At 43.8% G+C, this 19,494-nt stretch overlaps 1 protein-coding gene across 1 annotated transcript in view; it reads right to left on the bottom strand.

Moving 5' to 3' along the window:
* The window catches only part of LOC124580275 (trypsin-1-like), a 67,094-nt gene extending 49,291 nt beyond the window's left edge, over positions 1-17,803 (bottom strand). The window contains exon 1 of the mRNA XM_047131283.1: positions 17,743-17,803. Coding sequence (XP_046987239.1) covers positions 17,743-17,788 — 46 coding nt within the window. The 5' untranslated portion in view covers positions 17,789-17,803. The remainder of the gene's footprint in view (positions 1-17,742) is intronic.
* Between the last annotated feature and the right edge of the window lie 1,691 nt (positions 17,804-19,494).

A 19,494-nucleotide genomic window follows, 5' to 3' on the forward strand; every position in this document is an offset into this window, starting at 1 on the left:
AAGAAGAATAAAAGAATGTACCATAAAAATTATAGTCGAATATCTTTAACAACACTTTACTGCAGAATTCTTGAACAAGTTCTCAGTCGAATACAACAAATTTCCGTGAGACGGAAAAGCCTCTGTCCATAATTTAGGGCGGTTTTAGAAAATATCGCTGGTGCGAAACTCAGATTCCCCTTTTCTTACGCGATATATTGAGAGCCGTAGAAGCAGGGCAACAGGCAGGTTCCATACTTCTAGATTTCCGAAAAGCATTTAACACGGTACCGCACTGCAGGCTCTTAAGAAAGGATACGAGTACGTGGTTTCCCAGACATGGAGTGCCCCGGGGAAGGATGATAGGACCATTATTGTTTTCTATACACATAAAATATCTGTCGGACAGGGTAGCATCAATCCGATGCTATTTGTCGATGATGCTGTGATGTAGTGGAAAGTATCACCATTTGGCGAATGTAGGAGGATACTTAGACAAAATTTCTTGTTCATGTGACGAATGGATGTCAGCTATAAATGTATAAAAATGTAATTCAATGCGGATGAGTAGGAACAACAAACCTGTAATGTCCGAATACAGCATTAGGAGTTTGTTGCTTGACACAGCCACCACGATTAGAAACCTAGGCGTAACATTGTAAAGCGATAAGAAATGGAATGAGCATGTAAGGTTTTTAATAGGGAGACCTTTAGAATTGTGTGGTTCATCCGCAAAGGAGACCGCATCTAGGACACTAGTGCGACCTTTTCTTGAGTACTGCTCGAGTGTTTGGGATCGGTGCTTCTTCGGATTGAAGGAATACCCTGAGGCAGTTCAGAGGCGTGCTGCTGTATTCGTTATCGGTAGGTTCGAACAACATCCAGGTATTACAGAGATGCTTCTGGACTCAACCTGGAGACCCTGGCGTGCAGTCGACGTTGTTTTCGAGGGACACTGCTGAGAACATTTACACAAACTGTATTTGAAGTCGACTGCAGAACTGTACTGCTACAGCCAACGTACACTTTGCGTAAGGACCATGAAGATAAAGAGAAATTAGGGCTCATATGGAGGGATACAGACAGTCGTTTTCCCCTTGCATGTGAAACGAAAAAGGATATGACTAGTAAGTGGTACAGGGTAGCCTCCGGTATGCACTGTACACTGGCTTGCTGAGAAAGTATGTAGATATAGATATAAAAGATTGTATCGTCGTTGGAGAAAGAAAGTTTTAACGTTATCCGATGCTCTCACGACGCACTTAAATAACAACACGGAGTAACAGCAATGGAGTAATATATTATATCTGTCTACTGTGAAAATGCTGAATATTATATGCTTACCGTCAGAACTGAGAAGTGGTAACACACTGCGCAACGAAATCGTAGTATTCATATCGTGCATGTACGAATTCCACGAAGAGCTCTGAAACTGATCATTCATCACGTCTTCTGGTATGTAATATGTTCTCGGTTGTTTAACTGGTTGGTTCAAATGGCTCTGAGCACTATGAGACTTAACTTCTGAGGTCATCAGTCGCCTAGAACTTAGAACTAATTAAACCTAACTAACCTAAGGACATCACACACATCCATGCCCGAGGCAGGATTCGAACCTGCGACCGCACCGGTAACTCGGCTGCAGACTGTAGCGCCTAGAACTACACGGTCACACCGGCCGGCGTTTAACTGGTATTATTCTTGGAGCAGCCAAATAGTAGCTCTAATAAATCTTCATATTATATCACACATGATGCACGCGATTTCCGATGTAGTCTATTCTTGTGGCTACTTGATGCATGTTCATCAAAGATAAGATTCAACATTGTTCTAATGGCAATGCGCACGATAGAACTGTACGTTCGTGTATCACTTACCATCATACTGTAAACTGGATCACGAGCTCCACTACAGTTCACAGCAACATCTCCCACATAGAAGTAGGTGTCCCATCAGCCGGAATGTTATCTGTCGGCAAACGTGATTGTTCGCTCTGATTTTTGACGTACTTCGTCGTTTAGCAATGTGTACTGCAAATCACCAGCAGTCTAAGCCACCCGTTTTGATGTTTCAAGCGCCCACTGGTGCGTTCCAGCGTTACTACTAATGCCTGTATACAGTGACGTATGTCTCGCACGGGGGTTTCTGTATACCATAGGGAGCTGTCAGCTTAAAACTACTAGTTCTTCACTCTTCAGTCTTTGCTAATAGTGACTAATGAATTGACAATTGATCTGCTGAAACGATTAAACGCCGAAAGCCCTGTGCCTGTGTAACTTCTAACATGATGTTTCATGCATCTGGAAAGCACATACCAAAATACATTTATACCGGACATGATGTCCATCACGTCACGGTGACGAGCAGTAAAACCTCTCACGAAATCTCTGTCACGCTACTTACAGAATCACACTGAAAGAAATGGGAAATGAAGAACACTTCGACAGAGTGAGAGCTAGCTAATACTTCAGTATTTCCAACGATTTGACATACGTTCATTAAAAGCTCATCCTCACCAGAGCTTTTTTTCATCCAGAAAATAATCATTCCTGCCGATGAAAAATGGTATCATTACGTGACTTTCGGGCGTATTTAACGTTGCTGATACTTTCTATGAGAATGATGCCCTTGTGCAGGTTACAATAATCTTTCGGATTTTGTAAAAGGTGGAATCATTGGAATTAATGTCATAGGAGCATCAGACCGACAAATCACAATGATTGTTGGCCAGTAGCGAAATAACGAACGATGAACTTACGACAACAGTGTGGGAGGAAGAGAAGATACAAAGGTCTTTACAGAAGGACTACAGCACGAGATGATCGTAGGAGTCTTCGAGTGGCTCTTAGGGGTAGACGGACGACAACAGCTCAAATCGGGAAAAATGTCACAAACAGAAGGTCATAGTTGGAAACATTAATGAAAGCTGAGTCGAGTTCTCAAGTTCCTGGATGGCGTTTACCGCGGACTCTATACCATGAACTACAGAGACTTGCATGACATGGTGAAGAGTCACATGAACAGCGATCCTCCAGACTCATACCTCTCCAACTCCTCCTGTAGACGGGTGCCACGGGAAATTCCAAGAGGATTGACAGTTGTTGTCATACCCTCCGGGAACAGGGTAATAAACGGCGTATTGTAGCAGGCTACAGCAGTACCATACACTGAAGTTCACACCACAAATACAGTGAGGAATGCTAGGATCACTGACCGATGTGTTGTCACCCTTTATGTGTCATCCGTAGAGAATGTCTGAGGTGCTGCAGGAAGACAACTTTCATAACAGCCTCCTAACAACTTTCATGAACTGAGAAAGTGTTCCAAGTAGACAAGAAATTCTTTCTAGATGACCTTCAAAGGGTTTTTTGTTACATGTCTAAATGAATGCAAGACCGTTTTCGTGACCATGTGGGCTACACCTCATACCGATGTTAATAATCGACATCGCTTCCAAACCAAATAAAAGATTGTAAACTGAACGTCTCCACAAAGCTTGAAAAATAATAGGCAGGTGCTTCTTTTCCGCCAATTTCATTCGTTCTGTAGGCAGTGGAGCTGTCACTCTGACACAACAGCTGAACAGCTGCTTGTTATTCAGTGTCTGGATGCACTTTAGTTTTCTGTTAGTAAATAAAATAAAATATATATTACAACATAAAATCGTTACATGTCATGATATGTGTAGAATGTATTGTGGCGTAGCCTGGTTAGTCACCCCTCTGCTGCGAATGGCGTATAGTATAGAAAAATAAAGCGACGATAAATCGGTAGCAGAAAATGCTGTATGGGGGTGAAAGTTATGACTGTACCTAAACTCAGCTCACGTCAGCACCGATGAGAAAAGCTAGAGTAGTCTCGTACAGAAAACACGCTATCAAACTAGAGTTCCAAATCGAAGTACAGAAAAGCGAGATAACGTCTTAGAGAAGAGGCGAATGCAGGATTCAATATCGAGATACGAGTTGCCAATCTGCCCTATAGCTCAGCTATTTACTTTCATGTGACGTCTTTACCGCGAACAGTAGAGACATAATTGAATGCTTAGAGCAAATTTTTCCTTTTTCTTCCGTGGTGCGTTGGGTATCTGAGCGGTCAGCATGGCATTCAGTCACGTAGAGGACGCGACCAGACTTCCTGGTACTCCACGAGATTGATATCTCGATGGGACGCCTGGCAAGGGTTCACCTCAGCCTCGTTATACTGTCTGAAGAGCTACTTGAATGAGAAGTGGCGGCTCCAAGACTTCAAAGCCGACAGCGTCCGCGAGAGCTAAGTGCTGACCCCACATTAATCCACAGCGCATCAAAATGACGCCATTGACTGAGGATGATATGGCGATCGTTCACTCCCGTCCGACTCGTCTGAGGCCAGAGCGGTGCAACTTTGCTTTCCTCCATCAGTCTTCTGCCCAACACTCTTTCCTCTCCTGTGCCAACCCCTTCATTTCAGAGTAGTACACCCACCCATTGTCCTCACTATTTCTTTTATGTATTCCAATCTCTGTCTTCCCCGTCGGCTGTTACCCTGTGCAGATCTCCCTAGAGCATCAAGGAAACTATTCCCTCATTTCTTACCTTATCAGTCCACTTATTTTCAACATTTTCTTGTAGTACAATATGTCATCGTTTCAGTTCTCTTCTTTTCCAGTTCTTCCACAATCAATTATTCACTTCCAAACAACTCCGAGTTCATTCATGAATTTCTTCTTTAAATTAGACGCCATATTTGATACTACTAGACTTCTTTGTTCAGCATTATACGGCGTGCAAATAATATCGTCAGCTTTCTGCGAATTTGTCTCTATATAGCTGGGGCAGCGATGTATTAGAGCAAGAAGCAACATACTGAGAGTAACCCCTGAGATGTCTGTAGTACACTGGTAATTTACATTGTTAAGACATTTAATTTCTAACACAGCAAATACTTTGTGTTGTTTAACGATGATCCTTCAAAAAGAGCCTGAGTCTCAAAGAATTATTTTTAATTCTATCTGGAACGCCCTATTTGCTCAGTAAATGTGTTAATGTTATCGTGTGTACGACGAGTTTAGGATAACATGAAAAGCAGCAAGAAATGGTATAAAAAGAGCGGGATTCCTTATGAATAGAACAGTAAAACGGAGAGTGAGTTACCACAAACAGCTCAGTGATAGTGTGATTTTCATTGGAATCGGCAATCCAACGCCAGAGGCAAGAGTTCTGGTGTACTTACCGACGTGCAGCAGACGATGTACGAAATATGTAAGGATATTGAACCAGTAAGTCAGTGTGTAGAAGTAGATAGTCTAATAATGAAAGGGGTCTGAAATGTGGTGGTAGGCGAAGGAATAGCATAAGGAGTAACGGGAGAAAACGGCATTGCAGTAGCAATGATAGTGGAAGAGTATCGGGTGTCCATTAAATTTCAACTAATAATAGTGTATACTCAGAAGAAGAGGTGATATACCAGGAAAAGGCCGTGAAACACAGATTCCGATAACAGATACTGACTGTAAAGCTTACACAGGGATTCTGATCAGAACAGAAATGACTAACAATAGACTGAAGTTTAAGAGAATGTTAGGGAACCGTCAATGTGCAAAGAAATAAGATATAGAGGTACTGTGGAATGATGAGGCAAATTAGAAGTTCTTTATGTATGTAAATACTGAGACAGTAAACACGGTAGTAGGCAGTTAAGTTGGAGAGAACTGGCTTTACTAAAAGAGACAGTCACATAAGTTGAAAAACATAGGTGCAAGGAAGTTAACATGCAGCTTGAACACACCCTTTATTACAAAATTTGCTGATGACATTGCTGGTGAGTGAAGAAGTGCCACGTTGGTAGCAAATTAACACGTAACAACGTAGCAAGGACATAAGAAGCACACTGGCACTAGCTTAGGTAAAGAGGGAATTTCTGGCCAATAGAAGTCTGCTAGTATCGAACTTAGGCACAATTTGAGGAAGAAATTTCTGAGACTGTATGTTTGGAGCACTGTATCGTATGGCAGTGAATCAAGGACTACGTTAAAACTGGAGAAGAACTGAAGCGTTTTAGTTGTGGTACTATAAAATGATGTTAAAAATTAAGTGTACTGATGAGATACTGAATGTGGAGATTCTCCGAAGAATCGGTGAAGATAGGAAGACACGAGAAACACCGACAAGGGAAAGGGACATAATGATAGGACATATGTTAAGACATCAGGAAATAACCTCCGCGGTGCTAGAGGGATCCGTCACCGAAGTTAAGCGCTGTCAGGCTGGGTTAGCACTTGAATGGATGACCATCCGGTCTGCAGAGCGCTGTTGGCAAAGGGGCAGCAATCAGCCCTGTGAGGCAAACTGACAAGCTACTTGATTGACAAGTAGCGTCCCTGATCCCATAAACTGACATACGGGCGGGAGAGCGGATAGCGGTGTACTGACCACATGCCCCTCCATATTCGCATCCAGTGATGCCTGTGGACTGGGGATGACACGGCGGCCGGTCTGTTCCGTTGGGCCTTCCATGACCTGTTCGCGCGGCGTTTAGTTTAGTTTTGGAGGGATCAATAGAGGGAAAAAACTATAGAGGAATGAAGAGACTGGAATACATCCAACAAATAATTGAGGACATTGGGTGTAAGAGTTACCATAGACGAAGAGGCTGGCGTAGGCGATATATTCGCTGCGGACCGGTTCAAAGCAGTCTGATGACTAAAAATATCATTTGTAAACAGTACTACTAAAATTTTGATGTCGAATGTCAACGAATATCTCCTGGCGTTTTAGCGCGTGTGAAGAAGTACGGAATTAAATTTGTTGATCTACTGCTCATTGTGACGAGCAGAAAGTTATGCAATTGACGTTCTCAAGAGAATATTTCCATCCTATTAAGCAACATTGCCAGATTGGCAAGAACAAAATTCACTATCAAAAGAACAGCGCACTTGTGTACTGTAAAAATCAGCATGGAGGAAATACGTCATCTATCCTATGATTAATGAAAATGATGGGAACATACAATCTCCTTTAAATGGAATTGAGCATGTAAGAGCTGGTGATGGTATGACACGTCTGATTTCAGCTACCAATTTTTGCTGACGCTCAATTGACCTGGAACGTCGCGGTGGAGTCACAGAGAAGGTTTCTTTAAAGTTTTTTTTTTAGGTTTCACCTTTCTGTAGTTCAGCTTGTACTCACAACTGGTAAGTACATATGTAACGTCTCCTTTTAAATCACGTTACTCATACCTGACAGGTTCAAAACAATAAGGCAGCAAGTTTAACAAATTTTGATAATTTCCCCTTTATTAAAATCTTCCCAAGTTTTGTAAACGTGTATGATAACTTCACCGTCCGTGTTCGAGCTTCCACGCTTCATTTTCATATTAATACATTATTTTTCGATCCATAGATCTATTTTTCCTCCATTTGTCTGTATTTTTTGATTTATTTGGATTTTTTTCTTTCCAGATAGATGTTCAGCTGCATCAGCTCGATCAGTCTTCACATCCTCCTATGTGCTTCTAAAGCATTTCGTATCATATAATCTCCATCGTCATTTATCTTGAAACTACATCTCCATTCTCTTTTAAAGCAACCATTCCGGCATTTGTCTGGAGCGATTTGGGGAAATCGCTGGATGCCTAAATCTGAATTTGAACCGTCATCCCCCCTTCCCCCCTCCTCCTTCCCCCTCCCCCTCCCTCTGCCCATCACCATCCCCCCTCTCCCCCCTCCCACAATTCGAGTCCAGTCTGCTAATCATTGAGTTACCTCACTTAGATCCTTATTTTAAGAAAAATTTCTATTCCCTCCACCACTTTCGTTACTTTACGTTTGTGCAGTTCATGCAGATCGTGCAACGATTCACTAATACTAAGCTCTTTGTGCTTGGACCCTTTTAAATGTGCAACAAAGTGGAGGAGTTACTGTCACTTATCGTCGTGTGTTCTTTGAACCATCTTCTCTCTTTGACCAATATAAAACATAAATCATTTCCACAATTAATTTTATGTATCATGGGAAAAGCCCCGGTTTACGTGGCGCGTGTCTCAACAAACTCTGCAAATTGTTATCGTTCCTCTGACTGGTTCTCACAATCGTATTCTTAAAGCAACGAGCTATTTTATCGGAAAAAGTGCCTATATAAGGAGAAATATAAATTTTGATTTCCTTCTTTTCCCCTGCATCCCTAATCAAAGTAACGGGATTGAGACGCATTTGGTTGGTTTTCTAAATAACGTGTGAGCTACCTGCTTAGTAAAATCGTTATTTACAGCTATTTTCCGCAGCATTTGTAGTAAATTTTTTTTCCAGTGGTAGATTCAGCATCCTATGAATCATAGAGTAAGCTGATGCAAGGTTATGTGCCTTCTGGTGACGGTTCTATCTGTGAATAATAACGTACGTTGTGGAGGGGCTACGAAATATATCGAATGTATCTTCAAATTTCACATTCGAAAATTTGAGATAAGAAAAGCTGACGTTTTCTCATTTTCTCTGGTTCCACTGCGAATTTAATCTGATGACACAACCTTCTGAAATGTGAAAGTTTAATACTACCCATTTGTTGTACAATAAAATTAGATTAATATGTCGTCGACACACATACCGCAATGAACTATTTTCTCGGTTTTCCAGTGAACCCGCAAAAATATTTCCTAGTAAATTATTAATAAACATGTCACCTAATGTGCCCGCGAGGAAAAACCCAACACCACTCCATCCTCTTGGATACAAATTTCGTTCTAGAACGAGAAATAGTTGTATGCAGTTAAGAACTCTAGTAGATATACTATTCATAAACTTATCTAGACGTTTCTTTTAATACTTAAGGAGGTAAGTTTTAATGGTTTAAATAGTCTCTGCTGGCGTAATTTTTTTATGAGGGTTTGATATGTCGAGTGACACAAATTTCTCGCTATCGCGAATCTATTTTAATTTGGTATTGACATGGCAAAAATTATTTGTGATGAACGGTACTTATTCTCATTTGTGTAACGTTCCTTAAGGAGGGATCACGTGGCTGTACAATGAACACTGCATTTCACGTACACTGCCTGACATTAAAATGAAGCACCTAAAAGGAAGCTTTTCTGTATACACACTGACTGTCAAGGAAGGGAAAGTGTCTAGAACAGGAGGAAACGAAACTTCGAGGTTTGAGAGGGCATGTGACGTAATTTTAGTGATTACAAAATCGAATCAAATTTATGATGAACTTTGCAGTATGAGATCACGTTGCACCTGTGGTCTGGATGCATGCACTGAATCGGTTGAGAAGGATGTCATGTATAGGGGACAGGCAAAATATTGTGAACAGCGGTAGTAACGGAGTGGTTTTGTTTGATGGTCAGTAAAGCAAGTAAGGCTCGTGTCTTGCTGGACTGTGCGTTCAAATGGTTCAAATGGCTCTGAGCACTATGGGACTTAACATCTATGGTCATCAGTCCCCTAGAACTTAGAACTACTTAAACCTAACTAACCTAAGGACATCACACAACACCCAGTCATCACGAGGCAGAGAAAATCCCTGACCCCGCCGGGAATCGAACCCGTGAACCCGGGCGCGGGAAGCGAGAACGCTACCGCACGACCACGAGCTGCGGACGGACTGTGCGTGTTCAGTACTGACTAGCCATCAGTATAGGTTGTTTACGAGTAGTGCAAACTTCGTATTTGCATTCAGAGGACGAGCTCGACGTGCAATGAATGACCTAAAAGAGTTCCAAAGAGGGCAGGTTGTGGGAGCCCGATTAGCTGAAGTATCAATAACCAAAACAGCCAACTTACTGAACCTTTCAAAAGCAACTGTTTCAACAGGCCTGACAGCTTACACAAAACATGGGAAAACATCATCGTGTAAAGATAATAGTGGGCGCAAATCAAAAGTAAATGACAGAGATCGTCGTACGCTAACACGAATTGTGTGAAAACAACATAAACCTACGCCGGTTAAAGTAACTGCAGAGCTGAAAGCCATCTTCGGGACCTCTTATGTAGCAACACTGTCCACCGAGAACTTCATAAACGGAATATTTATGGACGAACTGATATACTGAAACCGTTAGTGACGACAACCAATGCAAAGAAGCCTAAAAAATGGTGTCAGAAGCATGAAACCTGGACGGCTGATCAGTGGAAACACGTCATATGGCCCGACTAGTCAACGGTTTCGTTATTTCCAACATTTGGCTGGGTTTACGTCTGGAGAACGCCGAAAAAAAAGAAAAGAACAACTACAATCTTGGTTTCTTGATTCCAACGGTTGAGCATGGAGGTGGAATTGTAAAGGTTCGGGCAGCCGTATTATGGTATTCTTCTGGTCCCATCATTACTCTCAAAGACCGTATTACAGCCAAGGATTATGTGAACATTTTAAGTGATCAGGTGCACCCCATTATTCAAATTCTATTCCTCAACAATGATGCCATATCTCAGGACGATAATGAGCCCATTTACCCAAGAAGGACAGTATAATCGTGGTATGAGGAGCACGCAACTGAATTGCAGTGTATTCCCTGGCCAGCACAGTCCACAGACTTGAAATTATCGAACCTTTGTGGGCAGTACTGGAATGCAGATTCCGGAGCAGATTTTCGCCTCCCTCGTCACTACGGGCGTTAGAAGAGGCTTTGATCGAAGAGTGGCATAACATTCCACTGGAGACTATACAACCATTATATGCCACTGTTCCAAGAAGAACCGCAGCTTTATTACGGGCAAATGGGGCTCCAACCTCTTATTAATAAACCATTCTCAAGTAAGTGCAGGTGTTCACATTATTTTGCCTATCCCCTGTAGTAATCGTATCCTCTCCTCAGGCAAGCTGGCCCACAGCTGTATTAAGTATATTTGATACATGGGATAGTGGGAATGGGATTGAGTTGAGCGAGCGTTTCCTACCTATGTTATATCGGGATCAGATCTGGGCATCTTGCTGGCCTTCAAAATACCTCTACATCGCGCAGACACTTCATAGAGAAGCGTGCCATGTGTGGACAAGTATTGTCCTCTTGAATAGGTGTACCGCACCACAGTCGCATGCGAGGTTCCACATGAGGATGCACGATGTCCTCGCCGTACTTTTGCGCCGTCAGAGTTCCCGCAGTCACTAACAGGCGTGACCTGAACTCTTACCCGATGGCTCTTCACACCATGCCATGAGTATTGTCCCTGCGCATATCCGAAACACTGAAAGAAAAGGAGCTCTCTGAAGGTCGCCGCCATACTCGACACCCACTGACGACGGTCAGCCTGCTAGTGCAGAACTGTGAGTCATCGTCGAAGCCAATGTGACGTCATTCAACAGCATTCCATGCATCCAGTTATCGCGTCCCTCGAATAGCACCCTTGTGTGCTGCGGTATTAATGGCATCTTACTACGCTTAGGACAGTAATTCCCTCTCCTGGCTGCAATTAGTCTCCGGCTAATGATATTGCGCAGAATATTTTTTTTTTATTTGAGACAACCGCATTCAACAGTCTTAGCTCTCATCTTCAGGTCATAAACATTTTTTGTAATAACACATGTTCATTTCACTTTGAACCTCATGCAAAAGATGACACGCTAATAAAACTCAGTTCTGGTGAAACCAGATGTCTTCAATAAAAAATATATTTTTTGCGATCTTGGCTTTTGGACGATGTTTAACAATTAATGCAGATCCCTTTCAATGAGAAAACTCAGTGACTCAAAATGTTGCAAGGAGTCTCGGAATGCATGCGAAGCTTTGTAGGGTTTAGATGTGCCTGGTGCATAACACGGTGGTGCTCCTTTGTGGTGGTCAGACGTGGTGGACCGGAAACTTGATAACGAGTTTGCTCGGCTCTACGTTGCCATTACGTCCAGCATCAGGCCACTGTCATTTACGAATGAGCCACGTATCTGGATATTGCATGATTATACCAGACGGCCATACGGAGACCCACAGCGAGGCCCTTCCCCGGGCCTGACAACACTGTCGCAAGAGTATGCAGCACCTCCGCCTCCTTCGCAGTAGTCGCTCCATATCTGACGCTGTTCACGCCATATATACCCCACCAGGTCTGGTAACAACGCTAAACACGAACAGCACTAATGCATCCTAGTGGTCGTTCAGCCTGTCATAGGGAACTTCAACTTAAATCATTTACATACCCACCGATGTTGTAGGCATGTACGAAGTTACATTAACATCCGACCATGCTTTTTGAGTGCTTCACTTTAGTTGTCAGGCAACCTTACTGAGCCTGTTTTATCACTCTTCAGTACACATGAATCAAAACACTCGAGCGCTTCGTATTTGTACGTCTTCTTGATATGTCTGTGTGTACTTTAACAAAAGATCCTGATAACACTATATCAGTATCCCCATGCCAACATTAGGATGCGTGTATGCTGAGTGCGATGATACGTGTGATATACAAGAGCATGCTGAAAAGTAATGCATCCGACATTTTTATGTCAAAGATCTTAAAGATTTTCACACAGAACAATCGTTATTAACTCTCTACAGCTTTGTTCTTTATGTCCACGTATCTGCAGCCCTCTGCTGCTACAGGTCTGAGAATTGTTGTGTGTAACATGGACGTGTATAAATTAACTACGCCGCTGTGCGAGAAATGGAGTGCTGTAATTGTGTTTCGAATTCTATGAGCTCGACCACACATGCGTACCCTCTCCATCAGCACGACGAGTCCAAAACACACACGGGCGCTGCAACATATGAGAAAGTCCGACGCTTGCGTTCCCTGACGTCGATCATCCCCCACGAAGTCCCGACATGGCGCCATCCGATTTTCATCTCTTTCTAAAACTTGAAGAACAACTTCGAGGACTTGAATTTGGTAGTGCTGAAGAGGTGCAAGCACAGGTGAGGTTGTGGCTCGGACAACAAAGTCAGACATTCTACAGTGACGGTATCAACAAACTGGTCACTCGATAGGAGAAATGTGTTCGTCATCTGGGTGACTATGCTGAGAAAACTGTACAGACATGTAAAGATGTGCAATGTTAAAAACAAAGGTTTACAAATCTTTAACAGTATTCACTTAAAAATTTGGGGCACTGGTATAATTTTGAAAACTGTAAGGCGCAAACATACTAACGGAGCTACTCCATTCAATTTTATGATGACTGTGCTACCTGCATACGTAAGTGCATTGACGGTGGATGATATTTAAAATAATAAGCACAGAGACAGAGACTTGTATGCCATACAAGTGACAAAGAGCCACGGGATAGGGATATGCACATATGGAGATGGCGGTAGTATCGCATACACAAGGAAAAAAGACCAGTGCATCGGTGGAGCTGTCATTTGTAATCAGGTGATTCATGTGAAAAGATTCCGACGTGAGAATGACCACACGGCCGGAATTAAGAGATTTGGAACGTGTATTGGTAGCAGGAGCTACACGCATCGGACATTCCATTTCGGAAATCCACAGTCTCAAGAGCGAGCCGAGAATACCACATTTGAGGCGTTACCACTCACCAAGGACAACGCAGTGCCCGACAGCCTGCGCTTAACGACCGAGAGCAGTGGTGTTTACGTAGAGTTGTTAGTGTTAACAGACAAGCAGCATTGCGTGAAATAACCGCAGAAACCAACGTGGGACGTACGAAGAACGTATCCGTCATGACAGCGCGGTGAAAGTTGGCATTACTGGGCTGTGGTAGCAGATGACCCACAGGAGTGCATCGCCTTCCTTGGGCTTGTGACCACATCGGGTTGGCCCTAGACGGGGAAAACCGTGGCCTGGTCATATGAGTCCAGATTTCAGTTCCTAGGATTCGAGTGTGGCGCAGATCCCACGAAGCCTTGGATGAAAGTTGTCAAGAAGGCACTGTGGAAGCTGGTGGTGGTATCATCGTGGCGTGGGCAGCGTTTATATGGAGAGGACCGATTCTCTGGTCCAGCTCAACCGATCGTTGGCTGGTATGGTTATTTTTGTCCTTTTGGAGACCATTTGCAGCGATTCGTGGACTTCATGTTCCCAAACAAAGATTGAATTTTTATGCTTAGCAGTGCGCCATGTCACCGATTTGAAGAACATTCTGGACAATTAGAGCGAATGGTTTGGCCACCCAGATCGCCCGCCAAAAATGAGTCTCAGTGAAAATTTACCGAACCTAATAGAGAATTCAGTTCGAGCAAAAAATTCTGCACCGGCAACAGTTTCGCAATTATGGACGACTGTAGAGGCAGTATGGCTTAGTGTTTATGCAGGTGACTTCCAACGACTTTTTGAGCCCATGCTACATCTAGTTAGTGAGTTATGTCGGGAAAAAGCACATACAACACGATATGAGGAGGTGTTCCATGACCTTTGTCACCTCAGTGTAATGTGCTATCGATAATTGGGTGTGAAGTAAGGTTGAACTTCTTACTATGTCTAACACTTAATTGACTGCGGATACAGGGGATTTATATTGCCCCTATTTAATAGGACACTTGATAATCGTTTAAGACCGAACGTGCGCAATCGTACAAAGAATAAAAGGAAGAACGACACCTGCAGGCGGCATTGAATCATTTTCAGGTACTGACAACGCTGTATCACAAGAGTACGCAGCATCTCAGCCTCCTTCTAAGTGATCCCTCACCATCGTAGGCTGTCACGCCTCATATACCGCACCAGGCCTGGTAACTTGTATCCGTAAAGCGCGGAACAGCAAAGACTGGAAGCGTTAGTGGAAAAACAAGTTCAATCTCTCAACTGAAGTTCACGCAAGATCTGAAAAGAAACACTGTCAGCCGGAATTGTGCACTGAGTCCCTATCACTATCATACATCACTGTCACTTCGACTCTGTATATGTCTGCAGTTACAAGCGCTGCGTCTAAGAGCGCAGTGCTGTTCGTGGCGGAGCGTGTGCTTTTAGCTAGTCGGGGCATGCAGGAGTGAACAGACCCCCGGTGAGCCCGCTGTAGAGTAGTATGGCGTGATTCGCCTGTAGTTGGTAGGGAGCTATTTTCCCTGTGTACGGCGGCCGGCGTTGCCGGTGTTAACATTGAAGCGGCTCAGGGGTGGTTAAGCTTGCTTTGTATTGCGGCGGTGGTGCTACTGCCTGTCGGCCGCGAACTGAACGCCGTCTGATTCCTGGCCTCGAAACGCAGTGCGCCACGGTGCGGTCATAGATGACACGGCAGCAGCCGGCCGCGGTGGCCGAGTGGTACTAGGCGCTTCAGTCCGGAACCGCGTGACCGCTACGGACGCAGGTTCGAATCCTGCCTTGGGCATGGATGTGTGTGATGTCCTTAGGTTAGTTAGGTTTAAGTAGTTCTATGTTCTAGGGGACCTATGACCTCAGATGTTAAGTCCCATAGTGCTCAGAGCCATTTGAACCATTTGAACACTGGAGTAACAACACCAAACACGTTAGCTGCGTACTCAGCGTCAATGACCAACATAATGAAGAACTGCGTTATTACTGTCTCCATCACATCACATCATAAACACCATCGCGTTTCAACACGTTTCAAATGTTGTGACACCATTTCTCGTCTCTGTCGCCGTCTGCTCCTCTGTGGTCTTGATACATGCCTTTTCAGGTATCATAAATTGTAATATTACTTTACAGTTTGAGTTACCAAGTTCTGAGTGTCGAAGTTTTCTCCAATTCTACTTTAACTAGCAAGACAGTGATAATGACAAGTTATTTAATAACAGCAGCATTACAATAGACATTTCCCGTATGCGCTTTTGCAGCCTGTACCCGCATTCTTCATTGTAGTTACCCTAGCTAGTCACCGGTTACTGCTTTTCAAAGTAGATTTTTCTGTTGTCTTGTATACGGGGTAGTCAAATGAAAACAAGTCAGGTGAAAAATGTAAGTAAACTCTTTATTATTTCAAACGTAATCTCCGTAACTGTTAACACATTTGTCTCATTGTGAGGTAAGTAGGTCATCACCCGGCTAGCTGCACGTTCTAACGCGCTGCCTCCCTAGCGTGAAAGTGTGCCGGGTCCCCGGCACGAAGCCGCCCTGCGGATTCATGTCGAGGTCCGGTGTGCCAGCCAGCCTGTGGATTGTTTTTAAGGAGGTTTTCCATCTGCCTCGGCGAATGTGGGCTGGTTCGCCTTATTCCGCCTCAGTTACACTATGCCGGCGATTGCTACGCACACACTGTCTCCAAGTAAGCCTACATGATAATTACTATACCACACGAACATTTGAGGTACACTCGTATGGTATGAGACGTTCCCAGAGGGGTCCACTGGGGGCCGCAGCGCACAATAACCCTGGGTTCCGTGTGGGGTGGCGGTGGGGTGGGTGGACTGCTGTGGCCTCTTGTGGGGCTGTCAGCCACTGAGAGCTATGGCGCGACGAAGCCTCTACATCGTTTCTAGGTCCGCGGTTCAATATACATTAAACAATACACAAGTGGGTCATTGTCTTCATGGAAAAAGTTCGCTGTTGCCTGCGGAACAATGATTGTACCCATGCGTGCACTTCTTCGTTCGAAGCAAATCGACGGGCACAGATGACTCTCTTCAGGGCTCTAAAAATATGTAAATCACATAGGGAGAGATCAGGACCATGTGGAGGATGTGTAAGGGCTTCCCAGCGAAACCTCCGCAGCGTGCTCCAAGCAGCATTGGCAACATGTGGTCGGGCGATAACTTTTAAAATAGTTAACACTTTACTTACTTTTTTTCCTTCCGTATTGTTTTCATTTGACTGCCTCTTATACTACCCAAGTTTCAAGCTATGCTGACACTCTAAGAGTTCGAATCCCTTTCTTAAGCATTCAGTAAGTGCATAAGCCTGCCAATACCGCCAATTTGGTTGGTTGGTTGGTTTTGGGGGAAGGAGACCAGACAGCGTGGTCATCGGTCTCATCGGATTAGGGAAGGATGGAGAAGGAAGTCGGCCGTGCCCTTTCAGAGGAACCATCCCGGCATTTGCCTGGAGTGATTTAGGGAAATCACGGAAAACCTAAATCAGGATGGCCGGACGTGGGATTGAACCGTCGTCCTCCCGAATGCGAGTCCAGAGTCAAACCACTGGGCTACCTCGCTCGGTACTGCCAATTTCACAGGCTCAGATGTCGGATCTCGACAGCGGTGCTTCAAATATTTGTGTCAGTAGCGCTATCGCTGGGTTGGAATCATCACTTCGCACTGGAAGTCCTCAGGCGGGCAACATGATTTCTACAGCACCAGAAATTACTGTCTAGTTTACATACCCAATCGTATTTAACCAACAGGCAGACATAAACTCAGATTGATCTCACACTACGATATCGTATCTCTCAAGTCAATCATTCATCAACATATTTAGAAAAGTACTGCCTCGTTGACTGCGACGTAACGTAAACAAACACTGAAAAGCAGCTTAAAAAGTGTGGAAATGTCTTACGCCGGTAATTTGTCTATTATATCCATATTAGACTCCCCGACATGAAGATTATGAAACAAAAATCTTCATGAACTACAACACACAACATTACTAGCACTTTTGATAATAACCTCCAACTACATAAAGTACATCTGAGGTTACATCGGGAATACCAAACATTCAAGTTTTACCTCCTTCGTAGAGGCGATAACGAATATCAAGGAATTTGAAGAATGAGAATACTAAATTGGGTCATTGGAGCTCCATAAAAGCAATTAATAAAGAAAATAAGTAAATATGCTTTTCGAATGATGCTGCATAATTTATTGATTTTTTGTGTTCAACTTGTGTAACTTGTTTCATCTGTTTCGAAGCCAAGCTAAGAACTTCATCAACAAAAATTCAGCGTTTGTGTGAGGTAAACCTTATTCTAAAGCAGAAAATCGACCGTAAAACCCACTTACCTGAGGCCGTCGCTCCCAAGATAATACAAATCAGGAAGCTCTTCATTTTCGTCAACACTTCGCTCTGACAAGACATCAGATGAATTCCCCTTTTATACACTAAGTTTTGCTGCAATTTCAGAATTACCCGTGGCAACCTTATCTTCTGCGTAACTTCATATCTTTCTGATGACACACCACTTGTACACTCCGTAATTCATGTCATGATTTATATAATCTCTTGTTAGCTGGTGCAACTTATCTTGAAAGTATCTAGCCGTCGAAGTGGCCGTGCGGTTAAAGGCGCTGCAGTCTGGAACCGCAAGACCGCTACGGTCGCAGGTTCGAATCCTGCCTCGGGCATGGATGTTTGTGACGTCCTTAGGTTAGTTAGGTTTAACTAGTTCTAAGTTCTAGGGGACTAATGATCTCCGAAGTTGAGTACCATAGTGCTCAAAGCCATTTGAACCATTTTTTGAAAGTATCTACTAATTACTCTGTCTTCCACCTTTATACTGCTCACTGAAAAATTAATCTGGACACAGGACTTCAATGTTCCCATTCTCCCTGTATATTCATTTCCTTGTAGCAGCAGCTATTCATGCTGTTCTCACACCTGAAATTCTGCTAGAGTAGTAGCGTCATATGCTGTGACAATACAACAAAGAAGGTATTTTCTTTAACAATCTAAATAGCTGTATTTAAATTGGCTAGAAAGTTTAAACTATTTGAAATTTTTCTTATCTCGTCTTCCTTTCTAGCATCTTTGAGAAGTTAAAACTCAGACTGAAAAACCGTGGTCCGATCGTGATTCCATCCCACGCTTTATCAAATGGTTCAAATGGCTCTACGTACTACGGGACTTAACATCTGAGGCCATCAGTTCCCTAGACTTAGAACTACTTAAACCTAACTAACGTAAAGACATCACACACATCCCTGCCGAGGCAGGATTCGAACCTGCGACTGTAGCAGCCGCGTGGTTCCGGACTGAAGAGCGTAGAACCGCTCGACCACAGCGGCCGGCCACGCTTTATCGTTAGATCACCAGTTCCGACTATGGTTGAAAACTGGTTTATATCAACCTACTAGCTGAGTACCGACATTGCCCTGGTTTTCATTCATCCCAACAAGAAATCGACTGTCTCTTAATAACATTTTCAATTTAACTTTTAAGTAATAAGCCTTATCATTAGGACGAGAAGACCACCTCCTCCTTCTCTTTCTCTGTCCATATCCCTCATTCCTTCTATCTGTACGTCTCCACCCCCAACTGTCCATCTCCTCCTGCCCCTTCACTCTCCTTCTCCCCTTCTCTCTCTGTCAGTCTGCTCCTTCCCCCTTTGTACATCTTCTCTTCCACACTCCATTTCCTCCTCCCCCTCTATTTGTTAATCTCCTCCTACTGGACTCTCTACCCATCGCCTTCTCCCACCCTCTGTCCATTTCCTCCTCCCACCTCTCCCTTTTCGGCTCCACCTCTTTCCTCTGACGTCTCTCTGTGTATCTCCTCCTCTTTCCCTTCTCTGGACATTTCCTCTTGCCCCTCTGTCTGTCCATATCCCTCTCCCCTTCTGTTCGACTACTCCTTCCCCATCTCTCCGCCTACCTCTTCTTCCTCATATCTCTGTCCACCTCCATTCCTTTCACTATCCATCTCCTTATCTCCCCTCCCTCTGTCCAGTTCCCCCTCCCCTAACTCTGTCCATCTCACACTCGTCGTATCTATGCCTCTCTCCTTCCCCCTTGCTGTCTGTTCATATCCTCGTCCTT

The sequence above is a fragment of the Schistocerca americana genome, chromosome 1 (genome assembly GCF_021461395.2).
Source record: "Schistocerca americana isolate TAMUIC-IGC-003095 chromosome 1, iqSchAmer2.1, whole genome shotgun sequence".
In the NCBI taxonomy this organism is placed as follows: domain Eukaryota; kingdom Metazoa; phylum Arthropoda; class Insecta; order Orthoptera; family Acrididae; genus Schistocerca; species Schistocerca americana.